This window comes from Epinephelus fuscoguttatus, linkage group LG22 (assembly GCF_011397635.1).
Source record: "Epinephelus fuscoguttatus linkage group LG22, E.fuscoguttatus.final_Chr_v1".
Lineage (NCBI taxonomy): Eukaryota > Metazoa > Chordata > Actinopteri > Perciformes > Serranidae > Epinephelus > Epinephelus fuscoguttatus.
In genome coordinates, this window is record NC_064773.1 from 8,849,984 (window position 1) to 8,876,674 (window position 26,691).

The window sequence follows — 26,691 nt, forward strand, 5'->3', positions numbered from 1 at the left end:
CACAGTGAAACCTATAATTCCCCGACTGATCTGATGCTGTCTGATCTTAAGTAGAGGTCTGATATTGGCGGTAACAGTGATTGAGCGGCCTGTTGTGACAAACCTGAGGCAGATATGAATTGTCTTTGCTTTCTGCGACTATTCCAAATGACAGACCTTACAACTTTTCATAAAAATGCTAATAGGGATTACAGAGAGCCCACGGCACTTTCCATCAGCTCAAAGAGGCCATTATCTGGAGATTTAGTTGACATTAGTCCTGATATGCTTCCCTCCCCACTTCACCACTAGTTGCAGGAATTAATGTGTTTCAAAGGAGGTAATAGAGGTTCTGTGGGGTGGATGGAAGCTTCAATTCCAGGGATGGCGGCCTTTACGCAGTCAGGTTGGTGATTGGCATGTTGAATCATCATGAAAGAGTGTGTGTGTTGAGAGCCAGGCGGAGGAACTGAACCCCCCGCCACCGTCACATTGCATTACCGGCTCAGTGGCATGGTATCATCACATCAAATTAGTCTTAATGAACACAAGCGAGTCGACTGAGGAGAGAGATAATCAAACTTTTATTAAATGACTTAATCTTCTGTACATGCATAATGTCATGGAAAGAGAGACGGGTCTGTGATGTCTGCCTGTGAGGAGATGATCTTTACCCCCCAAAATAAGTGAGTGTATGTGGAAGCAGAGCTATCTATCGACCGACTAAAACCTATCGATTATTTGCCCGAGTGCGGGAGCTCGCTGAACGACTCCTCTGTGGAATAAAATGATCTAAATACAGAAAGTAAAATACCTCTACCAGCCAAGCCTGTTCCCTTGAGTAAAACAAAAGAGATGCATTTCAAATAGTATGTTCCTTCAGGTCATTTGGTTATCATACAAAAAATGCACTGTAGCTCACTCCACACATCTTAGATGCCATAAACAGAGCAGCTAAACATCTATCAAATATCGCAGAGACGTTAACATGTAAACGAAATTACAGCGAGCATCTTTAAAAGAATCCACTTCAAACCTGTTTACACCTGGTGTTCACCTTCGTCTCGGGTGATCAGATCACAAATGGACAACTCTTTGTCTGTGGGTCACACTTGATTTTTTTTAATACCATTGCCTTTATTGATTCCTTTACTAATTCCCAATCAATTCTTTGTGTGTACTGTACAACAGTAGGCCTACGCAGGTTTTCAGCACCAATGCATCTGTTTTATTATCTCTTCATCTACCTGCACAGCATCCTTTTTATCTATTAGTCAAAGGAAAAATGTGCTGAGTCTGCCAGTGTGGCGCAAATATTATTATCACAGAGAATATTTACACTCAATAATTGACGTGCTGCTCGGTTGGGTGGCGTGGCACTTCTGTGTAGTGTCAAATCATCATTTTACAGACAGTACAAGCTGCACTTTCTTTGTGAAATGAAGCCACGCTTTGGACTGTTACTTCCTCTCCGCCATGACTCCTTCCTTTTACAAGTTTCCAGTAGTGAAGAGGCATGAGTGCAATGTCGTTGTTTTGCAGAGACATTTAATTCTGATGGATCGGACAATGTGAAAATGTTTCTCAACTGGCATCACCTGGCGCTAAAATACATCTCCGAATACATCTTGGTGATCACTTGTAATCAGATCTAAGTTTCCTGCTCTATACACACATAAACGCATGAATCATTTCTGTTTGCAGGATCAAAAGCATCATTTTTAACCAGCAGGCGGCTTGTCTTGCTAAACACTTTATAGCCTTTACTTTTTGTAATGAGTAACGTCTTATTTAATTGTATCTTTGATTTGCAGCTCCTCCTTGTCCTGCTCTAAGCACCGCTAGTCAACTATTGCTGCTAAAGTACGAGCCACTGAGTGAACAGCTCTCAAGACACATTGACGATCAGTGTTGAGAAGGTTAAATGTGATAGACTACACAGATTACTAGTTACCTACTAGTTATTTTATTTTAGGGCTGGAGATTCGAATCGTCAGTTGGAGATCCTTTTATATGACTAAGATTGCTTCAAGTCGAACAGTTTTATTATGCTAGTCAGTATGCAGTGCAGTGTACTTCTAGGGATGTTTTAGTCCCCAGATTTTGCTGCAGAGTGAGCGCTCTTGACTTTCACGCTACTGTCTTGGTACAGTGGTAAATTTACAGCTCAATACAACACAGTCTCTGGCTTTTGTTGTCATATCTCATGTCGGCAAAAAATGTTGCTGCACAATTCCGATCCGTCTCCTCAGCAGAGGACAGGAGGACTGATACTGACTGATGTCTGTGTTCTTTATTCCTTCTAAACTTCACTCAGTATTGTGATGTCAGGAATATGATTTATTTTACTGACATTTTTATTTTGTTTCCAGTGAGATATTAAGTTCATATTGTGACTTTGCTGTTTTAATGTTACTGTTGCTGCTCTAGAAACATGTAGTTTTAAAATATTCAGTTTTATTCCTGATGTAAATGTAGTCTTTTTAAAAATAATTCCTTGTAAAATTTACAGTATTAGTTCTTTGAGAATCTCTTTCACATACTAGCAGAAACTGGTATTGTAACCGAAAAATCTCAAATCAAATAGATTCAGGAAATCAGTGGCGATATCCAGCCGTATGTAATTTAACTACATATTTTTTCTCAGTAACTGATTAAAGTTTTGTAATTTAACAACATGTAACTAGTTGCTCTCCAAAACTGTTGAGGACACACTTGGTGCACTCTCACCTGTACTTAAAACTTTACATTTGCAATGTGATCACCCAGGATGCATGTTAGTACCAGGTGTAAACAGACTGTATATACTAGGCAAGGGTTTCACCCTCAGGACAAGTTTAATACTCAGATGTTAACATTGAAATGCACAAAGCATATAATCCATATAAAGTCTTGCTTGTGTTACCTTTATGATTTAAACTGGAAAAATTTAAAATACAATTCACTGATTCAGGCCCTGTCGGGAATCAAATGTAACAGGAAAAAAATATTGGAAGGAAGTAAATCTGGCACTGATGTTCATTAATAAAGCCAGGCTTTAACTGTTGTTTTAAGAACTGACAAATAACATCACACGTGTGTTGTAAGGCACGATGCTCACTTTGGCTGATGGTACTGTAGCAGTAATTCTGTTGAATTTGGTCCAAGAGTTCCTCGACCGAAGCTCTATCGTCACGAGTTCGCTGATGAAACTGCATGATTCAAACACTGGAGATCTTTTAAATTTACCTGGGTGACTGCTGCTGTGTGCACAGACGGGTTTCTTTTTCAACCTCTAAATAAAGACGTGTGCTTGTTTTTGCAGCACATACATTCATTTTTCCTTTGCTTTTGAAGACCTTATTAAAAATTCCCCCCAAAATGAACAATTTAAAATGGCCTATATACAATAAATTTACATTAAATATGTATAAGATGACAGATGATCCCCATGAGACTGTCAGGACTTGAGAGCTTACCCTCTCAGCAAATGGAATAAATCCTCCTCGGGGGATGTATTTAAGGCCGCGAGGCTCTGAGGTCGACTACTTTACAGTTTCACCTCTAACACACAAAGAGACAGACTCAGACAGATTAAAGGCCATGCTGCTGGACTTGACCCAGGGCAGGAGGTCAGGAGGAAGAGAACAGAGCTGCTCCGTTCGTCAGGGAGGAGGCCGGGCTGTTTGTGTTCTACCTCGTCAGCTGACCCACCACTTTCAGCAGAGTCTTGTTCTCCTGTTTGAGTTGCTCGTTCTCATCTTCAATGTCATCCAGGTCCTGTGTGAAAGGGCAAACACAGACCGCTCAGGGGTTAGCACTTCAGACAGATTTAGACACATAAATATTCACAACTCCACCTCTACCTTTGAGGGCCCAGTGGGGTCGGAGTGTTAGCCTGACAGTTAAAGCGAGTGTTAGCTGCTGCCGTTTCCCTCTCCAGCCCGGCTGCCTTGATAGCAACAAATCAGACATTAACAGCTCCAATTAGTTGCAAATGAGAAAGGCTCTCAGTTGCCACAGCGCCATCTCATCAAAGTGACACTCCTCATTTTTGGTTTCCTCCATCACCGGTCGTGATTGCGTGGTGGCTGAGGACGAGCCGAGCTGCACTAAGAGGGTTTTGAAAAGTCAAACTAAGGAGGTCATGTGTTTCTACACAGCATGTTGACTCTGCTGCAGAGGAAGAGTGATATAAAGACTAGTTTCAGAACATACACTCATGGGTGTCAGACTCATTTTAGTTCATAGACCACATGCAGTCCAATTTAATCTCGAGTGGGCTGGACCAGTGAAGCCATTGCATTAGGGCTAACATTTTGTGGTCAGTTGGTCAATATCCTCTTTGACCAGACTTTTAAAGACTGGTTGAGCTTTGCTGTTGCAAAGACAGTTACAGGAAATCTTTCTGGCCCAAAGCGTTAAGTCTGTCTGGGGAGGGGGCACAAGCACATACAGCCAGGAGCACCAGCAACCCACTGTCCGACACTGGCACACTTTTCTCTGAAAAGTTCTAAAATGGTTTCGTCTCGTCATGAATCATTGGTCTGAACTGGTGGAACCTGCTGCTGTAACGAAAGAAATGTCCCAACTTGGGATCACTAAAGTCCATCCATCCATCTATCCATCTATCTATTTATTTATCTTGTCTGACCAAGTTCTCATTGGTTGGACAATCGCTGGGGCGACGTTCATAAGGCTGTGTGTCCACCAAAGTGTTTTCTTCCCAGCTGCTGTTCAGCACTTGTAATTGTATGTGACATTTGGTCTTCGAGGTATTTGTTCTGCCCCTTCTTCACTGTGATCAGACAGCTGGGTAAAAAGTGACCAGTGCCAAGTCAACATTTTTCAACTCCCATTTTGCAATCGAAAAAATGGATAAATAATCAGAGAAGACATTCAGAGTCGGACTTATCATGACAAACTTCTTCAAGTCTCCAAAAAGACACCACAGGTAAAGACTGGATTACAAAGCCTCTGAGAGGGATAAGATCACCCCCAAGCCTTTATTGGAACAACGCCTCTAGGCAAAAAAAGTAAGTGCCTCACATGCAGCGTTCTAGAGATATTCAACATTAGTATTGTTATGTCATATACAACATTATCAACCCCAGGGTTAACTTCTATAGTGTCCAGTATGTCAGATTTATCTTGTCAGTCATGTGTAATGCTTGGTGATGAGACAGCTTCAGCTTAGTGATACAGTACACAATTCATTTTCACATTACATTAGACATCACATATTTTTCACTTGCCCAACTGGACAACTCAATGAGGCATTCCACTTGCCTGAACACAGAGTTTCTTGCCCCAGGCAAGCATTAATGTAGAGGCCTGTGACGGGAAAAAACATGCTTTGGTGGACCAGGTAGAGCGCACCAAGTGCACTGGGGCCAATTTAGTTAATGTAGAAATAATGAGCAAAATATTTTCCCATCGATTGGTTGAAGAAAGAGTAGAATTTAAGTTGACTACAGCTCTATACAGCAAAACTACCTACAAATAACAACCTCCGGATATCTCCCTTTCTTTTAGTGTAAACAAATACTAATGCATTCTGTCCATTAACAAAACAGATGATGAACAGCATGAGATGTCTTCATAAGAATAAGTGCAATTTTAACAAAAGCCTACTCTCCAGTTTGTCCACATTCGGTCAGTCGACTACTCACTGTCATTACATGTGCATTTGCCATAGCCAAAGGTCTTCACCAATACTGTTTTAAGATGGAGGTCTGATACAGATTCTTTTGTACTGAAGATGCTGATTGATCATATTTTGCAACATGTTCAATATCTTTAAATATGAGCACGGTAAATAATCCCGTTTTCTCAGAGAGATGTATTCTGGTCAGGGTGGAAAAGCCTCAGAAGAAGCATTTTACATGAAGGAAGTTTCTCACTAGTGTTTTAAAAAAATATCCATTTGTCAATAGAGCTCGTAAGTCACGCCCCTTCCGGTAGACCCCCATCGGACCTCTAGGCTCGGAAAATATGAATGGGAGTCAATGGAGAGAAAATTATTTTCTGGTCCCAGTCATTAAATGCCTTGGATTACACAAATGTTTCGTGTGGGTCTAAATAATATTTTTTCAAGTTAAGAGTTTGACAGTTTATTGTATGATTCTTAAGTTAAAGGCTGTGGTAACAACGTAATGAGAAAGACTACATGTCGCCTATGTGACGTCACGTCATCGCACTTTCCCTCCACTTCTCAACTGACAGTGCTGCTGCTGCGTCTTCTGCCACAATCTACGGAGCCATCAGATCAAGATGCCGGTGTGTTTCGTACCCAAATGTCACCATTCCAACAAGAACGGCTGTTCTTTCTTTCGATTTTCCTTCAAGGCGGTGAAGTGTACCAAAGAGACACAGCCATGTTCTGAGTGCGAGTGGTGACGTATATCATACACGTCGAGAGCAGCGAAGAGCTGTAGTCCACAAAGCGCTCTCACACAAAACCTAACAGTATCAAACTTCTTCCTGCTAAATTGTAGCCTTCTTTGCACGAAAAAAATATATTAAAAATTCACAAACAACATATGTGAAATTCATGGCACAATTCAAACGGGACCAGAATGTTTTTTTTATCTAGCCATTGAAATACATTATGAGAAATTGATTTTTAAGATCCCATGAACCGGAAACAGAAACACGCAACTTACGAGCTCTATACATATCCATTAGGGGTGTAATTATCTATTTAACCAGACTGATATATCAATTTAGTGATCAACGATCCAGTATCATCGATGCAAAGTGAAAACATCGATCCGTATAATCATCTTCAGGATATGATTTTATTTTATTTTAAAAGTCTGTGTCACCGTCAAACAGCAGCAGGCAGACAGCAAGCAGCCGAGAGAAAGACGATGAGGATAGCGGTTATTTAATCGGGAATAAATCAGCAAAGTGGATATAGTTACAATTTTGGCGAAAATACAGATCAACAGACAGAGTACATGACGTATGTAAACAATGCCATTACGGGATAAAACACAACGTACCTGCCTGGATGAGCGCAAACTTCTCACTACATCAACATTAAATGCTCTGTTTTAACAATGTTGGGCTGAAATTCAACCGAGCTGTTCTGTCATTTATAGTAGTGATGAAACGGTGAAGAAACAGAAACAAAACGAGCATCAGATGGACTGTATTCATGATCAATACATTACAATAATATAATAACCAGTGGCAAATAATCAGTCAGTGAGTTTGTGTGTGTGTGGGCAGGGCATAAGCACATACAATGAGCAGCAGCAGCGACCTATCGTCTGACACCGGCACATGTGAGGACGGAAACAGAGGGCTTGGCAGGGACAGAGCACCTGCCACCTGTCTGCGGTCATCTTGACTTGACCAGTGGACTTCACTACAACTCAATTGGCTGTAGAAACAGGTGACATGATTTACGTTCTAAAACCAGCTGCCAGCGATTTGACAAGCGTAGTTGCAGGTTACACCATCAGCCGGCTTGATTCGAGCTCAGACGGCAAGTTCACACCGCTGCAACTTTTCTCTGCAACTTTCTCAAACGGTTTAGTCTCATCACGAATCTTTGGTCTGAACTGGGCTTAACCTTCACAAGCGCATCAGTATTAGGTGTGTTAAGTCATCCAGTGGGCTGAAATGGACCCTTTGGTGGGCCGGTTCTGGCCTGCGGGATATATGTTTGACACCCCTGGTTTAGCAGCTAAAGAGACATTTTCCTCAGGAGTCGGTGGAGACCAAAAACAGAGCTAAAACAGAGTGAATATAATCTTACATTCATCAGGTGGACATAAACACCACTTCAAATGAATATTAATGTTGCCCTGTACTTGCTGCATGTGTAGAAAAAGCAACTGTTGGCTAACAAGTTTGCCATATCAACTTGTTTCCGCTGCCTCCAAGTGGCCAAAAACAAAAACCACCCAGAAACAATTATTGCAGGTTTATCTTTTGAAAATGAAAACTCTACACCTTGCTTTATCATTTGAAGGTAGATGCATTTTCTCACAAAGATCTAAGCTCTCTACAACACAGTATTTTTCTCTTCAAAGCGTATCAAGAAGGAGATATTAAGTCCAGCAGTGTAGCTTTATCTTTTCTTTCTCTCCCAAATAAACTTCTACAGTGACTGAGGGTTCAATCTTCCTCTGCACAGAGACGGCAGACTGGCTCAGCTGTTATCTCCTGTGTTCCCATCAGGCTTTGCCGGAGCCTCTCTCAGGGACATTTCTGATGGCTATCACCGCGTTGACCGTCCTTACATAAAGGCCTTCTCTTATGACTGGCTTCCTGTCCGTGTGATGCTATCAGCGTGATGCCTCCTGCAATATTGCACTCTCAGTGTTTGCAGATGGGTTGTGTCGTGTGTGTGTGTGTGTGTGTGTGTCATGATGACTAAAGTGTCAAGATAATAATAACCAAGCAGCATTCATTTGACTAGTTGCTGGAAATGTACACAGCTCTGATGGCTGTTTGTCGGCAGAGCTTGATCTCTTGTTTGGATTTGATTGGCTCCGCAGGGGAGAGTTAAGATCTCTTTTCTCTGAATATTTGAGACATGAAAGTCTGTGAGATCTATCCCCTCCCGCTATGTTTCCCTTCAGAGACGCTAAAAAACAGGGATGTATTTTACCATCAGCCTCTTTGACCCAGAACGAGGTAAGGGCTGCGAGTTGTGGAGGAATTGCTGACAGTCTGGGTGGGAGGGAGATAAAGGTTGAGAAGTTCGGGAAGGTTTCACTTCAGCAGCTGAATATAAAGACACATCAGCTTACATGAGTGTCCTGCGGCCTTTCAACCCTGACTGCAGAGTGAGGAGGTAAGAGGACCCCGACCTGTGAGGCCAAACCAAACTTAAAAACACACACGACCCCTTCTAGTGGGTTCATGTCAGTGTGACACACTCTCAGTGTGACGGCTGCAAGGTCTCTCCAAAACACTTCTGACAATTATCAGTAAGTAACACGGCCTTTTCTGAACTGATTTTCCTGTGGGAGGACTCGGAGTACTCCTCTTCACAGAGACTTTTAAGAACAACAACTAAGTCTCGCCCTGTTCTTCATAAGGAGATAATTTGAGCCTGTCCTCTCTACACAACATCTGTTTAGGTCACAAAGACTTCTACCTACTGCAGTAATTATGTCAGGAGCAGAGGAGGAACTTAACCTCATTTTCATTATTGTAACCATAGAAATGAAGGTTTAATGTCTCAAAAAAAAACCAAAAAAACGTAATGATGTGAACTACAAGTGGCCCTTCCCTTTAGTCTGGCACTCCTTGGACTCAGTGAGCTTTAGTGCCGCATTTCAAAGTGCTGTGCATTTAGAGGTGGTGAGAAATAAAGGTTTGGTGATGTAAATGTTTTGCCTTTTATTTTATTTTCTGTTGACTTTGCCATGGTGCCAACCGCCCACCCTCAGGTCTCCACTGGTTAGCTGATGTTAGCCTTGGTTGCTCTGCACTGTGCACCACTTGGATTGGGTGCAAGCTAGCTAGTCGTGCTGCTCATTTGCTATTACCGCTGGTAACACCATCTTGGTGTTTGGGCAGCATTGCTGTAGAAACATCGGACCCACCCTCCACTCTCAAGTGGCTTCATTTTAAGTCACAAAACCCCTTTAGCATTGTTGACTGTTAGCACCACGTGCCATGCTGACACTGCTAACTGTGCTAGCATAGTTAACAAAGCTAAAGGGGGTTTGCAGCTCAAAGCTGAGCTGCTTATACATCGGGGTGACCTGGAGGGAGAGCGGAGGGTGGGTACAAGCTTTCCAAAGCAGAGCTGTTGGATCGGGATGGCATCGCTAGTGGTACTAGCAGTGTTGCTAGTTTGCTTTGGTTTTGCAAAACACAAGTGATTATGTCCTGTCTATAGGGGTGTCTGGTCAGAAAACACTTCTATGTAATAGTAATCAGTTAACTAAACTTCATAATTGCCTTAAAGACATAAAAACCTGGATGAGCACCAATTTCCTGATGTTAAATTCAGACAAAACTGAAGTTATTGTTCTTGGCCCCAAACAACTCAGAGACTCTTTATCTGATGACATAGTTTCTCTAGACAGCATTGCTCTGGCCTCTAGCACTACCGTAAGAAACCTTGGAGTAACATTTGATCAAGATTTGTCTTTTAATTCTCATTTAAAACAAACCTCACTGACTGCATTTTTTCATCTGCGTAATATTGCGAAAATTAGGCCTATCCTGACCCGAAAAGATGCAGAAAAATTGGTCCACGCTTTTGTTACCTCAAGGCTGGATTACTGTAACTCTCTATTATCAGGTAGCTCTAGTAAGTCCTTAAAAACTCTCCAGCTAATTCAGAATGCAGCAGCACGTGTACTAACAGGAACTAAGAAACGAGACCATATTTCTCCTGTTTTAGCTTCGCTGCACTGGCTCCCTGTAAAATCCAGAATTGAATTTAAAATCCTACTGTTAATTCATAAAGCTCTAAATGGTCAAGCTCCGTCATATCTTAGAGAGCTCATAGTGCCATATTATCCCACCAGAACACTGCACTCTGAGAACGCAGGGTTACTCATGGTCCCTAATGTCTCCAAAAGTAGATCAGGAGCCAGAGCCTTCAGCTATCAGGCTCCTCTCCTGTGGAATCATCTTCCTGTTACGGTCCGGGAGGCAGACACCGTCTCCACATTTAAGACTAGACTTAAGACTTTCCTCTTTGATAAAGCTTATAGTTAGGGCTGGCTCAGGCTTGTCCTGTACCAGCCCCTAGTTAGGCTGACTTAGGCCTAGTCTGCCGGAGGACCCCCCTATAATACACCAGGCACGTTCTCTCCTTCTCCTTCTCTCTCTCTCTCTCTCTCTCTCTCTCTCTCTCTCACTCGTGTCCTATTACTGCATCTTACTAACTCAGCCATTCTGGATGTCACTAACTCGGCTTCTTCTCCGGAGCCTTTGTGCTCCATTGTCTCTCAGATTAACTCATATCACAGCGGTGCCTGGACAGCGTGACGTGTGTGGTTGTGCTGCTGCCGTGGTCCCGCCAGATGCCTCCTGCTGCTGCTGTTATCATTAGTCATTAGTCATACTTCTACTGTTATTATACACATGTGATTATTGTCACACATGTATACTATCAGATATTAATATATTATTATTAATTATAATATTATTACTTTCATTAATGTTGTTGTAAGCTACTGTCATTACCGTCTGTCCTGCATCTCTCTCTCTCTCTGTCTCTCTCTCTCTGTCTCTCGTTCTGTCTCATTATTTTATTATGTTGATCTGTTCTGTACGACATGTATTGCACGTCTGTCCGTCCTGGAAGAGGGATCCCTCCTCAGTTGCTCTTCCTGAGGTTTCTACTGTTTTTTTAATCCCCGTTAAAGGGTTTTTTTGGGGAGTTTTTCCTTATCCGCTGTGAGGGTCCAAAGGACAGAGGGATGTCGTATGCTGTAAAGCAAATTGTGATTTGTGATATTGGGCTTTATAAATAAAATTGATTGATATGTATATTTCTGGAGGATCTGCTGGATTTTCAGATCTTCAAAACTGGTTTCAGATCAATCAAGAGCTGTAGTCATGGTAGCAAGTCCTTAAGCCCAAAACCTGCAAAAGTGCGGGTGTAGTCTTATTCACAGTTAGCTGGATTATGGCCAAGATTTCTTAGGCTTAACTCGATACATGAACTCTGTATCGAAGCTGTGAATGTGAAATAACACAGTGAAGTGTGAGGTCAAAATTCCCTTTGAATGTTTTTGCTGGTGCTGAATCTGCCATAAAACATACTGCCTGAGAATAAACCAAAAGAAAGCAGAAAGAAACTGGGTGTTTAAAAGTTGTAGACCGTGGTATTTTCGGTGTTTTCAGCTGCCACTCCAAAACATCTTACTTATTGATCTCTTTCTTTTTTGCTTTATTCGACAAAACAAACCGTCCAAACCCTCTAAGGAGGACCACAACAGTGACTGAAGAAACCCTCAAATTTAAGCTGACAAAGAGTAAGAAAAAAATCTTTCTTAATTTGCTTGAGACATACAATCATGTCTGAACTTCTTATCCACCAGGCAATTTGTTTTTTGGTGGAGAAATCAATAAGACATTAATGTCACTGCAACACTGGGAAGCAGTAACTTTTATGACTCAAATGTCACCAAACCACTGGTGAGTTTTTAAAATGTAAATTGCATGTACAATGCCTCTGATATTTGCTGTCATTTGTAACAAGTGTGTAAATCCAAAAATAAAGGTTTGTTTGTGTCCAAATCCTAATGGACTGCAGGAAAAATCGTTGTAGAAAAACACATAGCTATTACACACACGGCTCTGCTAAAATGCCAGATGATGATTTACAGCCCACACAAGCCGCCCACACATACAAACACAAAGGAACGCTCAAAATATCAGACACCAGAACAGAAAATTACGTAGGCTGGACTCACTCTGTTCAGCAAGTCAATTTCCTCCTTCAGCTTCCCGATGAGGTCGTCTTTGTCCTGGTGGGCCTTCAGCAACCTGTCGTTCTCCTGGCGCTCTCTGGCCAGCTCCTGAAAACACATATACACACACACAGATTAGCAACATGATTGCATGAATGATTAATTTTTTCACCTGATGAAAAGGTTCATACACACTGCTATGGGACTAAAAATGTAATTACTTCAGCTTTATTAGAGATGGTAATTGCCAGGTCGTAAACACTTGCACTGAAGCATTGCTGCCTGAGAGGGAAAACTCAAAACTGAACCAAAACTTTTAAAGAGGTTTTGGGTGTTAGGGTTGGGTTGGGACAGTTACTGCTCCAAGTAAAGGAGTTCAAGCGTCTCTTGAACCTTTATTTTTCTCGTAGGCCTCCACATCGAAGAAGGAATCCAAAAACTGAGAAAATTCTTGACGTGACACTACAGCTGGCTTGAGTTGAGCTCAGTAAGGCCTATTCACACTGCTGCAACGTTCTAAAATGGTTTTGTCTCGTCCCAAATGTTTGGTCTGAACTGGGCTTAACTGATATACAGATGATCATTTGGGGGTTGAAGTATTTGGTTAGGGTTCACCCTAAGGCCCAAACATACTCGGGCGGAACGTACGCGGAGTGGACTGCGCGGAGGTCCGCCTGGACTAAAAGCAGACGTCTACAAGCCCTGTGTGCGCAAAGCTCAGATTTTACAACCGCGCGGACTCCGCTCCGCGCACCAGTGTCACACAAAAGACTGCTCGGCATGTATTTTTCACATCGCGGGGATTTTTCACGGACATTTTTACAGGAAACTACAACTCGGAAGTGCGCTCAACTACGGAAGCCCAATTGACTGCGGACATTCCTCGCGGAGTCCGCTCCGCTTATACTATGCCCGAGTCTGTGAGCACCTTTAGGCTTGTGGACGTCCGCTTTTAGTCCGGGCGGACCTTCGTGGAGTCCGCTCCGCGTATGTTCCTCCCGAGTATGTTTGGGCCTATAAGATGTTGTTGAAATAATTATCTCGTACAAAGTGTCGTTTGACCATGCCTTAAGGCAAGAGTGTTTACACAGGTTCCAAATGGCTGCCTTCATAGAGAGGGGTGAGACGTTATGAATCATATGAACTGGGGTGGGGGTGCACACTTTTAGAAAATATCTCCTGAAAGACATTCATACATAAGTTGTATGCATGAAAAGTGACATAGGTAGATGTGTGAAGAATGTAAAAAGAGCGTCAGATTCTGATAGTTACAAAAGATTAGAGGATGCAGCCTCTTTAATTCCAAAGTTGGAAAAGTGCGTAGGTAGACGGGTTCAGATGGTGTTCAATGATCCAACAAGCACTTTGTTTGATGCATACAAACACTTCAGGGAGCTTTGAGTAGAATTGCTAATACATCCACTGACTGTGGAGCTGAACCCAACTGGGAGGAATATAAGATGCTGGAGGGAGTATACAGTGATACAGTGTATCCCATCTGGCCTGGGAAAGCCTTGAGATTCCCCTGGAGGAGCTACAGGAAGTGGCTCGGCCTGCTACCACCAGGGCCTAGACCCAGATGACCAGTAGACTGATGCATGAAGATGGCTGAATAAGTTTTTCCACAACAGAACATCCTCCACAAATGATGTACTTGATAGAAAACAACCGTTGTGGCCAACCTCTTCATGTGAACTCTGTGCGAATTTCATCTTTTGGTTACTGTTTGGTTTGGCTAATGTTGTGTAAATGTGTTTTACTGTGATGTTTGGTTTTGATGCAGCAGTTCCCTTAAAGGGTAACTTTAGTGTTTCTCAACCTGGACCCTCATCTCCTTTGTTTTTGTATCTAAGTGACTAATTGGGACAAGAATATTTGAATTTGGTCTAGTACTGTGTGAGAGGACTGCAGCTGGCACCTGTAAAACAGGCTGCCATGTAACGCAATATGTGCATTGTCAATTTGTGTCCACTAAAGGTGCTTTCACACCTGCGCTGTTTGGTTCGGTTCAATCGAACTCAAGTTTGCTTGCCCCCGAAGTGCGGTTCGTTTGGGCAGGTATGAACACAGCAATCACACTCAGGTGCGCACCAAAACAACCGGATCGAGACCTTCTTGAAGAGGTGGTCTCAGTCTGGTTACAAATGGTGTTGTTCGTTTGTGGTGAGAAGGTGTTCCGACCTGGATGTGAACCAACTGCAGTCACATGACACATTGTTTGGGTTAAACATGAGCATGTTACAGTCCTGGAGGATTATTAATGTGCACCTCCTCCTGTACTGCCTTAATATGCACATTCAGCACATCCAATGCATCAAAACATTGTTTTCTAGTTGGAGCCGCGCCTCGTTTTCAAACTGTATGGTTTGACTAAAATGAACAATGACAGCAATATAGTCCACGATGAGCAGCGCTAAAATCAACCTGCGTAGTTGTCCCTCCATTGTGACATTAGAAAGTGTCACATTTATCTTGGAAGTGTACATTTGGTTTACTTCCTGGATTTTTCCCACATGGAAATTCTGACCAATCAAGAGCAGCTTTCTCACACAAGGCATTTGATCTTGTCCTCTTGTAAATGCTGCCATGAGAACACGAACCAACTCTAGGCAATTATACAACTTTGTAACAAAATTAGTCCCTGATTCAGACCAAAGGAGACAGCTCTAGGTCTGAAAGCACCCCGAGTGGACGTTACTGTCACCACTGCCGGCTACAGTGGTCTCACTCAATACCGGACCGGTTTGATGTTCCTATTAGTCACTTAGACACAAACACATGGGGAAATATGGTCCAGGTGTAAAAAAGTTACCCTTTAATCCAAGACAATTTTCTCCATGGGGAACTTAAGTAACCTTAACCTTACTACTGCCAAACATTAGAAAGCCTCGGCTGTGCCAAACCTACAACTGCAAACAGCTGTATTCAACATTTGACAATACACAGACCTGTGTATTATTCTGCTGCCACGTGAGACTACTTTAATGAAAGCACATTCTACTTCCAAAAGTTTTCAGAGGGCGTTAAAACTCAATCAATAAAAAGCACTGACTTTTTGTGGCATGACAGTTTTAATCAAATACATAATTTTCTATTCCTGAATTCAACATATTTTTCAAAACAAGCAATCTGTAATAATCAACAGAGCAGATTGTCAGTGAACAATGCATTAATAGCTCCTTTTTCACAGCGCTTTTGTGTTGCTTTCAAATTGTACTTGATTAAAAGCCAGTGTGTTCCTGTCCGCCTCCTCCGACAACTACAGTTAAATAAATGGATATTGTTCCCTACTGAGAGAGAGACAGACAGTCGATGCGCGCTTTAAAAAAGACAGAGGCTTTAAAATTCACACAAAAAAAGGAAATGAAGATGAGATCAGGATTTCCAGTTTCCAGATAAGCATAAAATTGTTTCCATAGAAACCTATCGAGCAGATACAGTAGAAGACACTGATGTAAATATGCTTACAAATGAAACTCTATTCATCCTGGGTTTTAAAAGGCACCACAGATAACTGCAGCTTTGAAGTCTTGAAGGCTTTGAACAAACATCTCTTGTGCTCCTATCAAACCAATACAGTAACGCAGGCTACATCTCCATTAGCGGCTTCGCTCTGAATGTGTCATCTGACCTGGCTCTGTGACTCTCCTTGGCTGAGGCTGGATACGTGAGCGGTGTTTCTTTTCAGAGATATATATTTATGAAGATCTCTGTGCTTTCAGTTTTTCAATAAGGACCTAAAGTTGCAGCCTGAAGTCTCAGAAATGTACTTTCCAGCAATCTCATATGAACAGACCTTCGACATACGCACCTCCGCCTGCAGAAACAGTGTGCACAAATATAAGTGTGCGAAAAGGGATTTTCAAGTCATTTGACTCATAGAAACACCTCACGCTGAAGTCACCAAGGTCAAAGCAGCACTTACTTTAAAACCCCCTTTTCCCCGAAAGCTACCCAGGTGACATTTGATTCCGAGTTGAGTTTCTACAGTGAGGAGTTGAGTGTCTGATAGGAACGGTGTGGGAGGAAAAGACATATCTGCGCTGTAAAAGGTCATTGCTTCAACAACACCAAGGAGGAGCCGTAGTTTCCAGTCATAAAAATCAGAACTCGGGCGGCCGCTCAAAGGACTCAAAGTGGAAATTCATCTGAGCAAAGTGCAGCTGATAGAGGCTTTTACTTGGCTCAAAGACTTCTGGGTGAAGCATTTCCCAAACTCACTGAAAAGTTGATACGGTTTGGCTGTGTTAGTATATGTCCATCATCAAGTCGATGCTTCCTCTGTGGTTTTACATTTCCATGGTGGTTGGGGTCGATTTAGCTGTGGTTACACTCTGCTCTCACACGGTGATTTTTCTTCAGATCGTCCTATTTTGAGGGTGTAACTGACACCTTGATGGTTGAACAGAATTTTATGGTTCAGTTCAGGGCAGTAGCTAAAACCCGGTCAGGTCCTTCGTATTGTTTCTGAGTATTTGGGAAATTACAGACATGAGGAGGAGTTTACAACTTTAAATTTACACACAAATTACAATTGGTGACTTTTTTTGTATGGCTGAGCCTATATTTTTAAATATGACTTTATTAGGTACACCTTGCTAGTGCCAGGTGGGACCCCTTTTGCCCTCAGAACCGCCTTAATTCTTGTTGTCACAGATTCAGCAAGGTGCTGGAAACATTCCTCAGAGATTTTGGTCCATATTGACATGATGACATCACACAGTTGCTGCAGATTTGTCAGCTGCACATCCATGATGTGAATCCACATCCCAAAGGTGCTCTATTGGACTGAGATCTGGTGACTGTGGAGGCCATTGGAGTACAGTGAACTCATTGTCATGTTCAAGAAACCAGTTTGAGATGATTTGAGCTTTGTGACATGGTGCGTTATCCTGCTGGAAGTAGCCATCAGAAGATGGGTACACTGTGGTCATAAAGGGATGGACACGGTCAGCAACAATACTCAGGTAGGCTGTGGTGTTTAAACCATGCTCAGTTGGTACTAAGGGGCCCAAAGTGTGCCAAGAAAATATCCCTCACACCATTACACCAGCAGCAGCAGCAGCAGCCTGAACTGTTGATACAAGGCAGGATGGATCCATTACACCAAAGTCTGACCCTGTCATCTGAACGTTGAAATCCAGACTCATCAGACTAGGCAACGTTTTTCCAATCTTCTATTGTCCAGTTTTGGTGAGCCTGTGTGAACTGCAGCCTCAGTTTCCTGTTGTTAGCTGACAGGAGTGGCACCTGGTGTGGTCTTCTGCTGCTGTAGCCCATCTGCTTCAAGGTTGGACAAGGTGTTGTTGCTTCAGAGATGGTCTTCTGCAGACCTTGGTTGTAACCAGTGGTTATTTGACTTCCTGTTGCCTTTCTATCATCTTGAACCAGTCTGGCCATTCTCCTCTGACCTCTGGCATCAACAAGGCATTTTCACCCTGAGAACTGCTGCTCACTGGATATTTTCTCTTTCTGGGACCATCCTCTGTAAACCCTAGAGATGACTGTGCGTGAAAATGCTACAGCCTGTCTGGCACCAACAACCATGCCACATTCAAAGTCACTTAAATCACCTTTCTTCTCCACTTTGATGCTCAGTTTGAACTTCAGAAGGTCGTCTTGACCATGTCTACATGTCGAAATGCATCGAGTTGCTGCCACATGGGCCGATTTGCTATTTGCTTTAACGAGCAATTGCACAGGTGTACCTAATAAAGTGGCCAGTGAGTGTTTATTTATGTCTTATTTCAGGAGTGATCACTATGGATACGAATTTAATCTAAAAAAACAAACATGAAAAAGTAAGGAAAAGCTACATACAGCAGGGAGCGGATGAGTGATAAAAAACTGAGCAGAATCTAAAAGTGAACATTCTTTAGTTTTTTCTATTCCACTGTGGCTAATTTAAAAAAGCAGCAGGAAGAATAACTGGTGATATAAATCGCTGATGCTCAATTGGTGAGAGTGACAGAATTGGCAAGATGTTCCATTAAATATCAAGAACACTCTCAAGAACAACAGGCGCTGACCTTCTCACAGCAGGGAGGTGATAAAAAACCTGCCAGGATGTGTATTCTGACTCATCTGAACCAAGATAGGAAACAGTCCAGTCTCAGAGCAGCTGTCCACATTCACTCACCTTTCCATCAGCAAAAATAAAAATGGATATATGTTTTAAGAGTAACCTTTACAAAATAAACTCATAGTATACAACAGAAACGTGTGAGTTATATGATAGGTGCACTATTTAAAGAAATACCTTGACATTTTGGGAAATATCTTGCTGTCTTGGTGTTAGGTAAGAAGATCAATGCTATTGTCATATGGGAAACTGACTTACTCAATATCTGACTACAAGCACCTCTAAAAGTTTCTAATTATCAAGATATATCTACTATTTTGCCACTGATATACTATTTTGCGAATGAAAGTGACAACAGGTGCAATGGAGAGGCAAAAGCAAGACAACCCCCAAAAAGGGAATGGTTTTACATGTGGTGTCCACAGACAGCTGTTCTCTCCTCATCCGTCCTGACTGATTCTTCTCTAGTTTTGTGTTGTGCTAGTGTCCTTGTCACTACTGGTAGCATGAGGCGGTACCTGCAGCCCAATCAGGCTGCACAGGTAGTCCAGCTCCTCCAGGATGGCACATCCATACGTGTGGTCGTAAGAAAGTTTGCTGTGTCTCCCAGCACAGTCTCAAGAGCGTGGAGGAGACACCAGGAGACCAGGTGTTACTTGAGGAGAGCTGGACAGGGCTGTAGAAGGGCATCAACCCAGCAGCAGGACCGGTATCTGCTCGTTTCTGTGAGGAAAACAGGAGGAGCACTGCCAGAGCCCTACAAAATGTCCTCCAGCAGGCTACTGGTGTGCATGTTTCTGACCACACTGTCAGAAACAGACTCCATGGGGGTGGCATGAGGGCCCAATGTCCTCTAGTGAGACCTGTGCTCACAGCCCAGCACCATGCCCTCTCCCCAGAGAACACCAGAATTAGCAGGTCCACCATTGGTGCTCAGTTCTCTTCTTTCCGTCTTCATCAGAGCGCAAGTAAGACACGAATTAGTGAGCTGCCACACCCCACTGTCTCACTACCTTGCTCTGCCACTGTGGACTACTTTGCTGGGAGGAGGGTGGGCAGCTGCTCCAGGGAGGGGCCGCCAGTCGGTGGCTGTAGCAACTCAAATTCAGTAGTCACAGCGGGCTGGTGGTCAGCGGCAGCGCAGGTCTAACTTGTGTTACAGCAGCATTAGAGTCGGGGCTGTCTCGTCCCCTGGAAGTGGGGTTTGTGCTGGCTGAGTTCGAGTTGCTGCAGCTGCTGACTGGGGGTCTCTCTTGAACTGCTGCCCACTTTCCTCCCGGCGAGGTTGTCGGCAGCAGCAGGGAGTGAGGCAGAGGACACACTATGATTCAAGGCTCTAGCTAACGTTAGCTGCCTAAACGTTAACTTGAAGCTGCAGCTGTGAGCCTTTAACTCCGGTTAGCAGGTGGCTAAACTATTAGCAACATTTCCTCTCCATCTCTGATTCACTGTGCTGAAACTGACACTTGTTTTATGTGTTAATTGTCAGACTTTCTTTTCGACTTTTTTTGATAAGTCAGTGTGTGGACAGTTGCTACCAATGCTGGAATAGCAACATTCTCAGCATGATTCTCCACCGCTGAATCAGGCTTTCACCATCTGCAGGGATGTATACGTGCATCTGAATTTGCGGAACAGCTAACGCCCTCTCTCTGAAATGACCTGTGAATGGCCAAAGTCCCCTGTCCCCCTGTCACTGGGTACATTTAAACCCCGAAAACAGAGCCAAGAGGAGGTGGAGAAGTCTAGTTTTCTCCCACACACTTGAACCACAACGTTCAGATTCTAATTATGGGATTTTTGCCCAGTGATGCCAAAGTAAACCTGCCTACCCCAGCTTTAAAACACAGACATGAGAAAGAGTAGTTTCCAAAATGTAGAACTATTCCTTTAAACACACAATTTAACTGGCTTGTGTTTGTATTAGTGGAACTAATCAGCGTTAGCTGTGAGTGTAACCGAGCAGGAGTATGAACAAAAGGGTCAGAGGACACACCTTCTCCAGCTCCTCCAACCTTTTCTCCAAACTCCCCGGTGCTGCAGCTCCTCCATCTCTGCCGTGGCGGTTGTGTCGTTGTCTGTTCCCACCCACCTCCTCCTCGGATCCTGGCCCTGCAGAGCTGTCACAAACACACACAGAAACATAAATACAACACCGAATACAACTTGTATACTCAAGGTTTTTTATTATTGTACTTTAAATTCTTCTATATAAAAAAAATTGATAAACTTTGAATTTTGTGTTGATTTCCACGATTGAAAGTGTCCAATACTGTCTTCACACTGAGGCTGTTTGAAGGTATGAATCATAGCCACATTATTAGACTTCAATGAGATGACACATCCATCATCAAAAGAACAGGTGGGAATATCTTCTGCGTGTTTGCCCTTTCAATTAGGCATGCATTATTAACACCCCTCCGCCTTTTATTCCATTAATGGAGAAAAGGCCGTCGAGGCTTTGCAACTTTGGTGCAAAAAGGATTCTGATTATGAAACAATTTACATATTACACCTTCAAAATTGGCTCAAGAATGGCAGCGGCAACTTGTGCGTCACTGTTCTTAAGCTGGTGAGAGCTAAAAAAAAAAAAAAAAAAGTAAAGGTTTTTGAATGCAGCTCGAGCAGAACATTAACCTTATGTTGTCTTCACCTTCTCGCTGCTCAGAGATAGATTCTGGGGCAGCTGGGGAAGAATATTCATGTGCAGTATATTTTCTTACTGACCTTATTCTAATAATTATTGACGTGGAAACTTGGAATGAGTTGCTGGCTCTGCACCCCCACCCGACTATAACTCCCACTCCCCGGCAGGAACAGATTGTGCCAGGTTTATAAAATCTCCCTGGGAATCAAATTATTCTGTGTACGTCTGTGGGCTTCACTGAATTGTCTGAAGGGGGCTGTCTGCATTTTTCTGCAGCTGAAACCGACAGGAAAGCTGCTGGCAAGACAAAGGACAAATATAACTCCTTTGTACCATCTGCACTCCTTTCAGGATCTGCCAGATATGATGTTCCCATTATTAGACTACTTTACAAAGTACTTTTAACTCTGAGACGGAGAGACAGTGGAGAGCAATATGCTTAAAAGACTGTCACAATATCAAATTTACTTTCCCTCTTTGGCATCCTTAGCTTTTACTGGGTTTATGACTGTGTAGAGACAGGCAGGAAACATGAGGTAAAAGAAAGATATGACATGCAGCAGGGGTACCCTGGTCAGAACTGAACCTTGGAAGTTGTGGTCATAAAGTACATTTCTAATATTTTGTAGCTTTCCGGTAGTGTCCCGTATGTAATCAAATCCAAACGTTCAAATTTGGGTCCGAGTATGCATGTTTTAGTGTCCCTTTCAAACACTTTTTCCTGCATAACCTGACGTAACCCCCCTTGCCCGCCAATTGCGCCTTGATGAAGCCTAGCCTTCCTTAAAAACTGCATTATCAGTCTTCCAAATTAGCGATATCCCTCTCTGAAACCTCTTCCTAGCATATGGCGGGCGAGTGAACTATGTCCAAGAAATTTCCAATGACAACAACTGTCAAGGACCCAATTGATCCCTCAGCAAGCTGAAGCGATGGCTTGCTATTGCTCTGAAAATAGGTTGGAGGTGCAAGAAACTTTGCCAAAACAGAGCCAGAGCGAGTGGTTTTTCAGTGGTTTTTTTTCTTAGCTTGTTCGCTGATGCACGGAACAGGATAGATCATGTGTGTCACATCCAATTAGGAAGAGTTATAACAGTTATAACTGGCACAGAGGCTAAGCAACGTAGTGCTGTGGACGCCTTCATAGTTTGGATCCAAAGTCATACAGTACCACAAACAAACTGACCAATCAAGGCAGCAGTAGACGAGCAGCTCCTGTGATCTGTGAGGTAACATTACTGTTTTGTCAACGGAGTCTGGTGGTTTTGAAGAGAGTGACGTAATGCCTATAGCCGCCCCCTAATAGTCGACCAAATGCTAAGCGACCCGAAAGGTCATTAGTCGGCAAGATTTCATTGGTCGCTTCTCTATAAGGAGCTGTGCCTTGTAAAAATAAATCAAAACCTATATGACTGGACCATGTGGTAATTTAACTTGAAAGGACAGACACAGGAAGTGTCCACGCTCAGCAGTCAGACAGGAGTCAGGTTCATTTCCAGGGCTGGTGCCTGCAGTTATTCCACAGGCTAGTTAATAACATGTCGGGCAGGAAATCCAAAGTGTGGGATCATTTTGAGAAGGTGAAGGACGAACCCAAGGTGATATGTAAACTCATCTTCATTGGTCGACTACAAACATGACGTATCATCTGAAACATGGAAGTAGCTACATGCCCATTAGCCCACAGCGTCATTAACAGGCGGCTCGCTCAGTGTGTGACGTGCACTTGTAGATAAAATATAGGCCTATATTAATGAAGGTTCATTAGTACGGTTTTGTATTTCTCTGTAATGTAGCACAGTGTTAACAATGTTACTGATACTATTCTTTCTCACACCTTCAACTCAAACCACCAAAATATATAATTCAATAATTACATTAATATCCTAAACATGCAGGCGAGTAGTTGGCTAATGGCCCTAAATGATGACAATTGGTCGACTAGGAAAATTCTTAGTCAGGGGCAGCCCTGATAAAAATGCAATGCTTTGACGATACAGACATTTCATACACCAGAAGTACAGGCTGTAACTCAGACCTGCCGACATGCATTTCACCTGCAGTAGACTTGTTAAGATGAGTCAGTTTGTCATTGTAGATGCATAATGCACTCGCAAGATTGCAACCATGTGAAATTTGAACTCGCACCTTCAAGACAAATGGTTGCATATGTGACCGCTTTGGTTGCAGTCTACAGCCATGACTTTATGGAGGATGAGGACAAACTGCAGACACAAGCCCCATGATGAAAACACTCTGACTCTCCCTTCTGACTTTCAGCCTTTCCTCTTTTCTCTATTGAGGCCACTGTGCCTTTTCATTCACAAGCAGAGGTGGTATTTTTCCGTACATTCATTTGACAGAACCAACGGCTTATTTTCATTCATTCTAACAGAGAGCCAAACATTGCAACGGCCGTCGCTTTTGATCGAGAGCGAGTCCTTGAAACACCCTCCTTGGTGCTCGCCTACAACAAGATAAAGTGCATTTCATTTGTCTCTCTCATCGTAGGCTCTTCAAGGCTACTCTTGTTTAATATCAGCACGACCACACATGCAAAACGCATGCACACGTAAATGTTACAAAGTGTGACGCTGAATATGTTCCCTCGCCAAACGCAAAGCAATGACATGCTTTGTGTATCTACATCCATGCATGTTATTTTCAGTTAAGAGATATATTCCTGGTCACACCCACGCTCACACACAAACAACACACACACGGGTACTCTAAGGTGCTCAGTGGGTGTTGAAGCTAAGCCTAAACATCCATGGCCTCGATACTAAATATCACACCGCGGCCCATTAGCACCCTGCGGCGTGAGGTCTGGGGGAGAGAGAGGCTGAGCCAATCATGCACTCTCGGGAGCCTCAGCAGGTGGGAAGGAGAAAGCACAGACAGGAGAGCCTTTAACAGCAGCAGCCACAGGTATAACAACGTCTCTCACACACTCAAGTGTCAATGTGTCAAAACTACACTGGAAACCACAACACACAGTACTCAAACATCTGATTAACACCCCGCCTCGCTAAGGTACATGCCATTCCCCCAAATAGAAAGAAAACATAAAGACGTTCAGAGTTGTTTTGAGGTGGTTGTTTAATACCACCCTGTCCATTTACACAAACAACCATTATTTACGGGTCAGAGCTTGAAAAGTGCAGCTGATTAATGCTTCTTTCATCTCAATGGCTGCTGAGATTTGTGTTTAGGTTTAAAATGCTTCAATCTCCCAAGTGCCCTGAACTATTCAAGATGAGCTGCAGTAAGTATTTTGTTTTTTATTTGAAAAGTACAAGGAGCTTCAGAAACTGAAACACTTGTGTTGCAAAGCTAATATGCTACATAGGCTAATAAGTTCTATCAGACAAGTTCAACAGGCCGAAAGGCAGACAGTATTAGATGCTAGATATCTGAATGGATATCTGATGACAATTTCGCCTCTGGGAGCAACAGCAAATATTTTAGTGGTTCCTCTGAAGCCAGCAGATATCCGGATAATGGATAATGGATATCCAGGCCAAGACTTCCTCTTTAATGGATCAGTTATTGTTTATAATCTGACTAGCAACATGAGATGCAAGAATGGAGATGAGAGAGAATGTCTACTGTTCCACATATCAATGCAGATACATTTTTAAAAAGCATTAGCCCACAGCGTCATTAACAGGCGGCTCGCTCAGTGTGTGACGTGCACTTGTAGATAAAATATAGGCCTATATTAATGAAGGTTCATTAGTACGGTTTTGTATTTCTCTGTAATGTAGCACAGTGTTAACAATGTTACTGATACTATTCTTTCTCACACCTTCAACTCAAACCATTGTGTTGCCCCGCCCAAAATATATAATCTAATAATTACATTAATATCAGAAACATGCAGGTGACTAGTCGACTAATGGCCCTAAATGACGACTATTGGTCGACTATGAAAATTCTTTGTAAACGAATTGGTAAGCAGAGTAAATAATAATAATAACAACAGCATTAGTATCAATAAATCTTATCAGGTCCCATCTCTATTCCCATATAAGATGGAACATCATGCATCAGGGCTGAATGAAAACAGAGTTTTCAACATTTTCCAAGTAGTTATTGAGGAGAGCAGGGATAGCAGAGCCGAGCCTGAATCTAGAGAGAAAAAAGATAAAGTGACTGAGACAGGAGCGAGTTGACAGAGAAGAGAGAGTAAATTAGAGGGAGACACGAATCTATAGAGTTGCTCTATCAGCCATCTTGTGCTGCCCGCCCGCCCCGGCCCACCTGGCAGGTTATCCGTTGCAGAACTGCGGAGCGTCCAAGTGTAGCCGAGCCAGCTGATGAGAGCAGTGGCCATAATTACATGGCCAGATTGAATGTCAGTTGGTGAACTTGGCTGTCGGGGTTGGCCACAACTTCACGATTTGGTTGCGAATAAAGCAGAATAAATACACACCCAGGGGACACACACAGATGTTCTCAGAGGACTTTAAAACTTGTAGTGTTGACTGTGTGTTGCAGGCTGCAGTGTGATATTTGGCTAATCAATAAGTACAATTTTCCTCACAAGTTTGGCCTCTCAGCAAGTCAGAGATTTGACTATTATTTCACGTATGTTGTAGTTTAATGGAAGCACATGAAAGAACATTTATTTCAACCCCAATTTTTGTGCTCTCTGCCAAAACCTCTACAGTAAATTGTATGAAATACAAAGAAAAAACATTTGCCCAGGAGGAGGTGTCCAAACATCAATCTTTTTGGGTGTTTGAAAGAAGTTTGAAAGCCCCTTATCAAATGCAATCTTGCAAAGCAATCTACACCGAAATGAACCACACATTTCAGACTCCAAACCTTTCACGGCAAAAGATTTACTTTCGACAGTCCCTGCCAGCTACAGCAGAGAAGTGATGGCCTGAACAAAGTGTCCAAAGCCCAGATGGTGTCCTGTCAGCTACTGTTCAATACAGTCATCAACAGCTATCTTTTCAGAGCAATGAAAGCATGAAAAGAGCAGCACTGAGGTGGAAAAAAAATCAACAGTGACGCTCCAGGCAAAGGCCCTCTGACCGTTTCAGAGAGAATGTGCTCTCGTAATTAATGACTCAAACTGCTGTTTCTCATCTCGGCCTCTGTTTCTTCTCTTGACACATTACTAGTGATGCTGGAGCAGATAAACTCCGCTCTCAGTGTCAGGATAATAAAATGAGACTCACCTCTTGTGGCGGCCGCTCCCAGATCTGGGGGTTTCCTGAAACAAAAAGGAAAGGAACACCTTTAGTCCAAAAAAATAACTCAAGAGTTTAAAGATTTATTTTTAGAGCAGTGCTAAAGGAGGAGGATGAAGGATTTTGTGCCATCTAATGGTGAGGATTGCGGAGTTAGACCAACTGAAACTGCTCCCATGTGCCAAGTGTGAACTCCCGGTTAGGATTCCTTCAGTTTTTATTCATTAGGAGGGTTTTACAGGGAGCGATTTAAACAGTAAGAAATAACTGAATAAAGCAGCTATACATTAAAAGTCAGTTTTTCTGATGCTATCAGGCTTGTCGAGGAGAAGCTGCTAACTACGGTGGCTGACACAAAAGCCCTGTGTGGTACGATACAGTTCAGTTACGCAACAGTGA

At 42.8% G+C, this 26,691-nt stretch overlaps 1 protein-coding gene across 1 annotated transcript in view; it reads right to left on the reverse strand.

Annotated features, from left to right (window-relative positions):
* Window positions 1–550: 550 nt before the first annotated feature.
* Window positions 551–26,691, reverse strand: part of pawr (PRKC, apoptosis, WT1, regulator) — a 116,992-nt gene continuing 90,851 nt past the window's right edge. The window contains exons 4-7 of the mRNA XM_049566901.1: window positions 26,281–26,315; window positions 20,438–20,561; window positions 12,363–12,467; window positions 551–3,738 (exon numbers count right to left, since the gene is read on the reverse strand). Of these exons, the coding sequence (XP_049422858.1) occupies window positions 3,652–3,738; window positions 12,363–12,467; window positions 20,438–20,561; window positions 26,281–26,315 (351 nt within the window). The 3' untranslated portion in view covers window positions 551–3,651. The remainder of the gene's footprint in view (window positions 3,739–12,362; window positions 12,468–20,437; window positions 20,562–26,280; window positions 26,316–26,691) is intronic.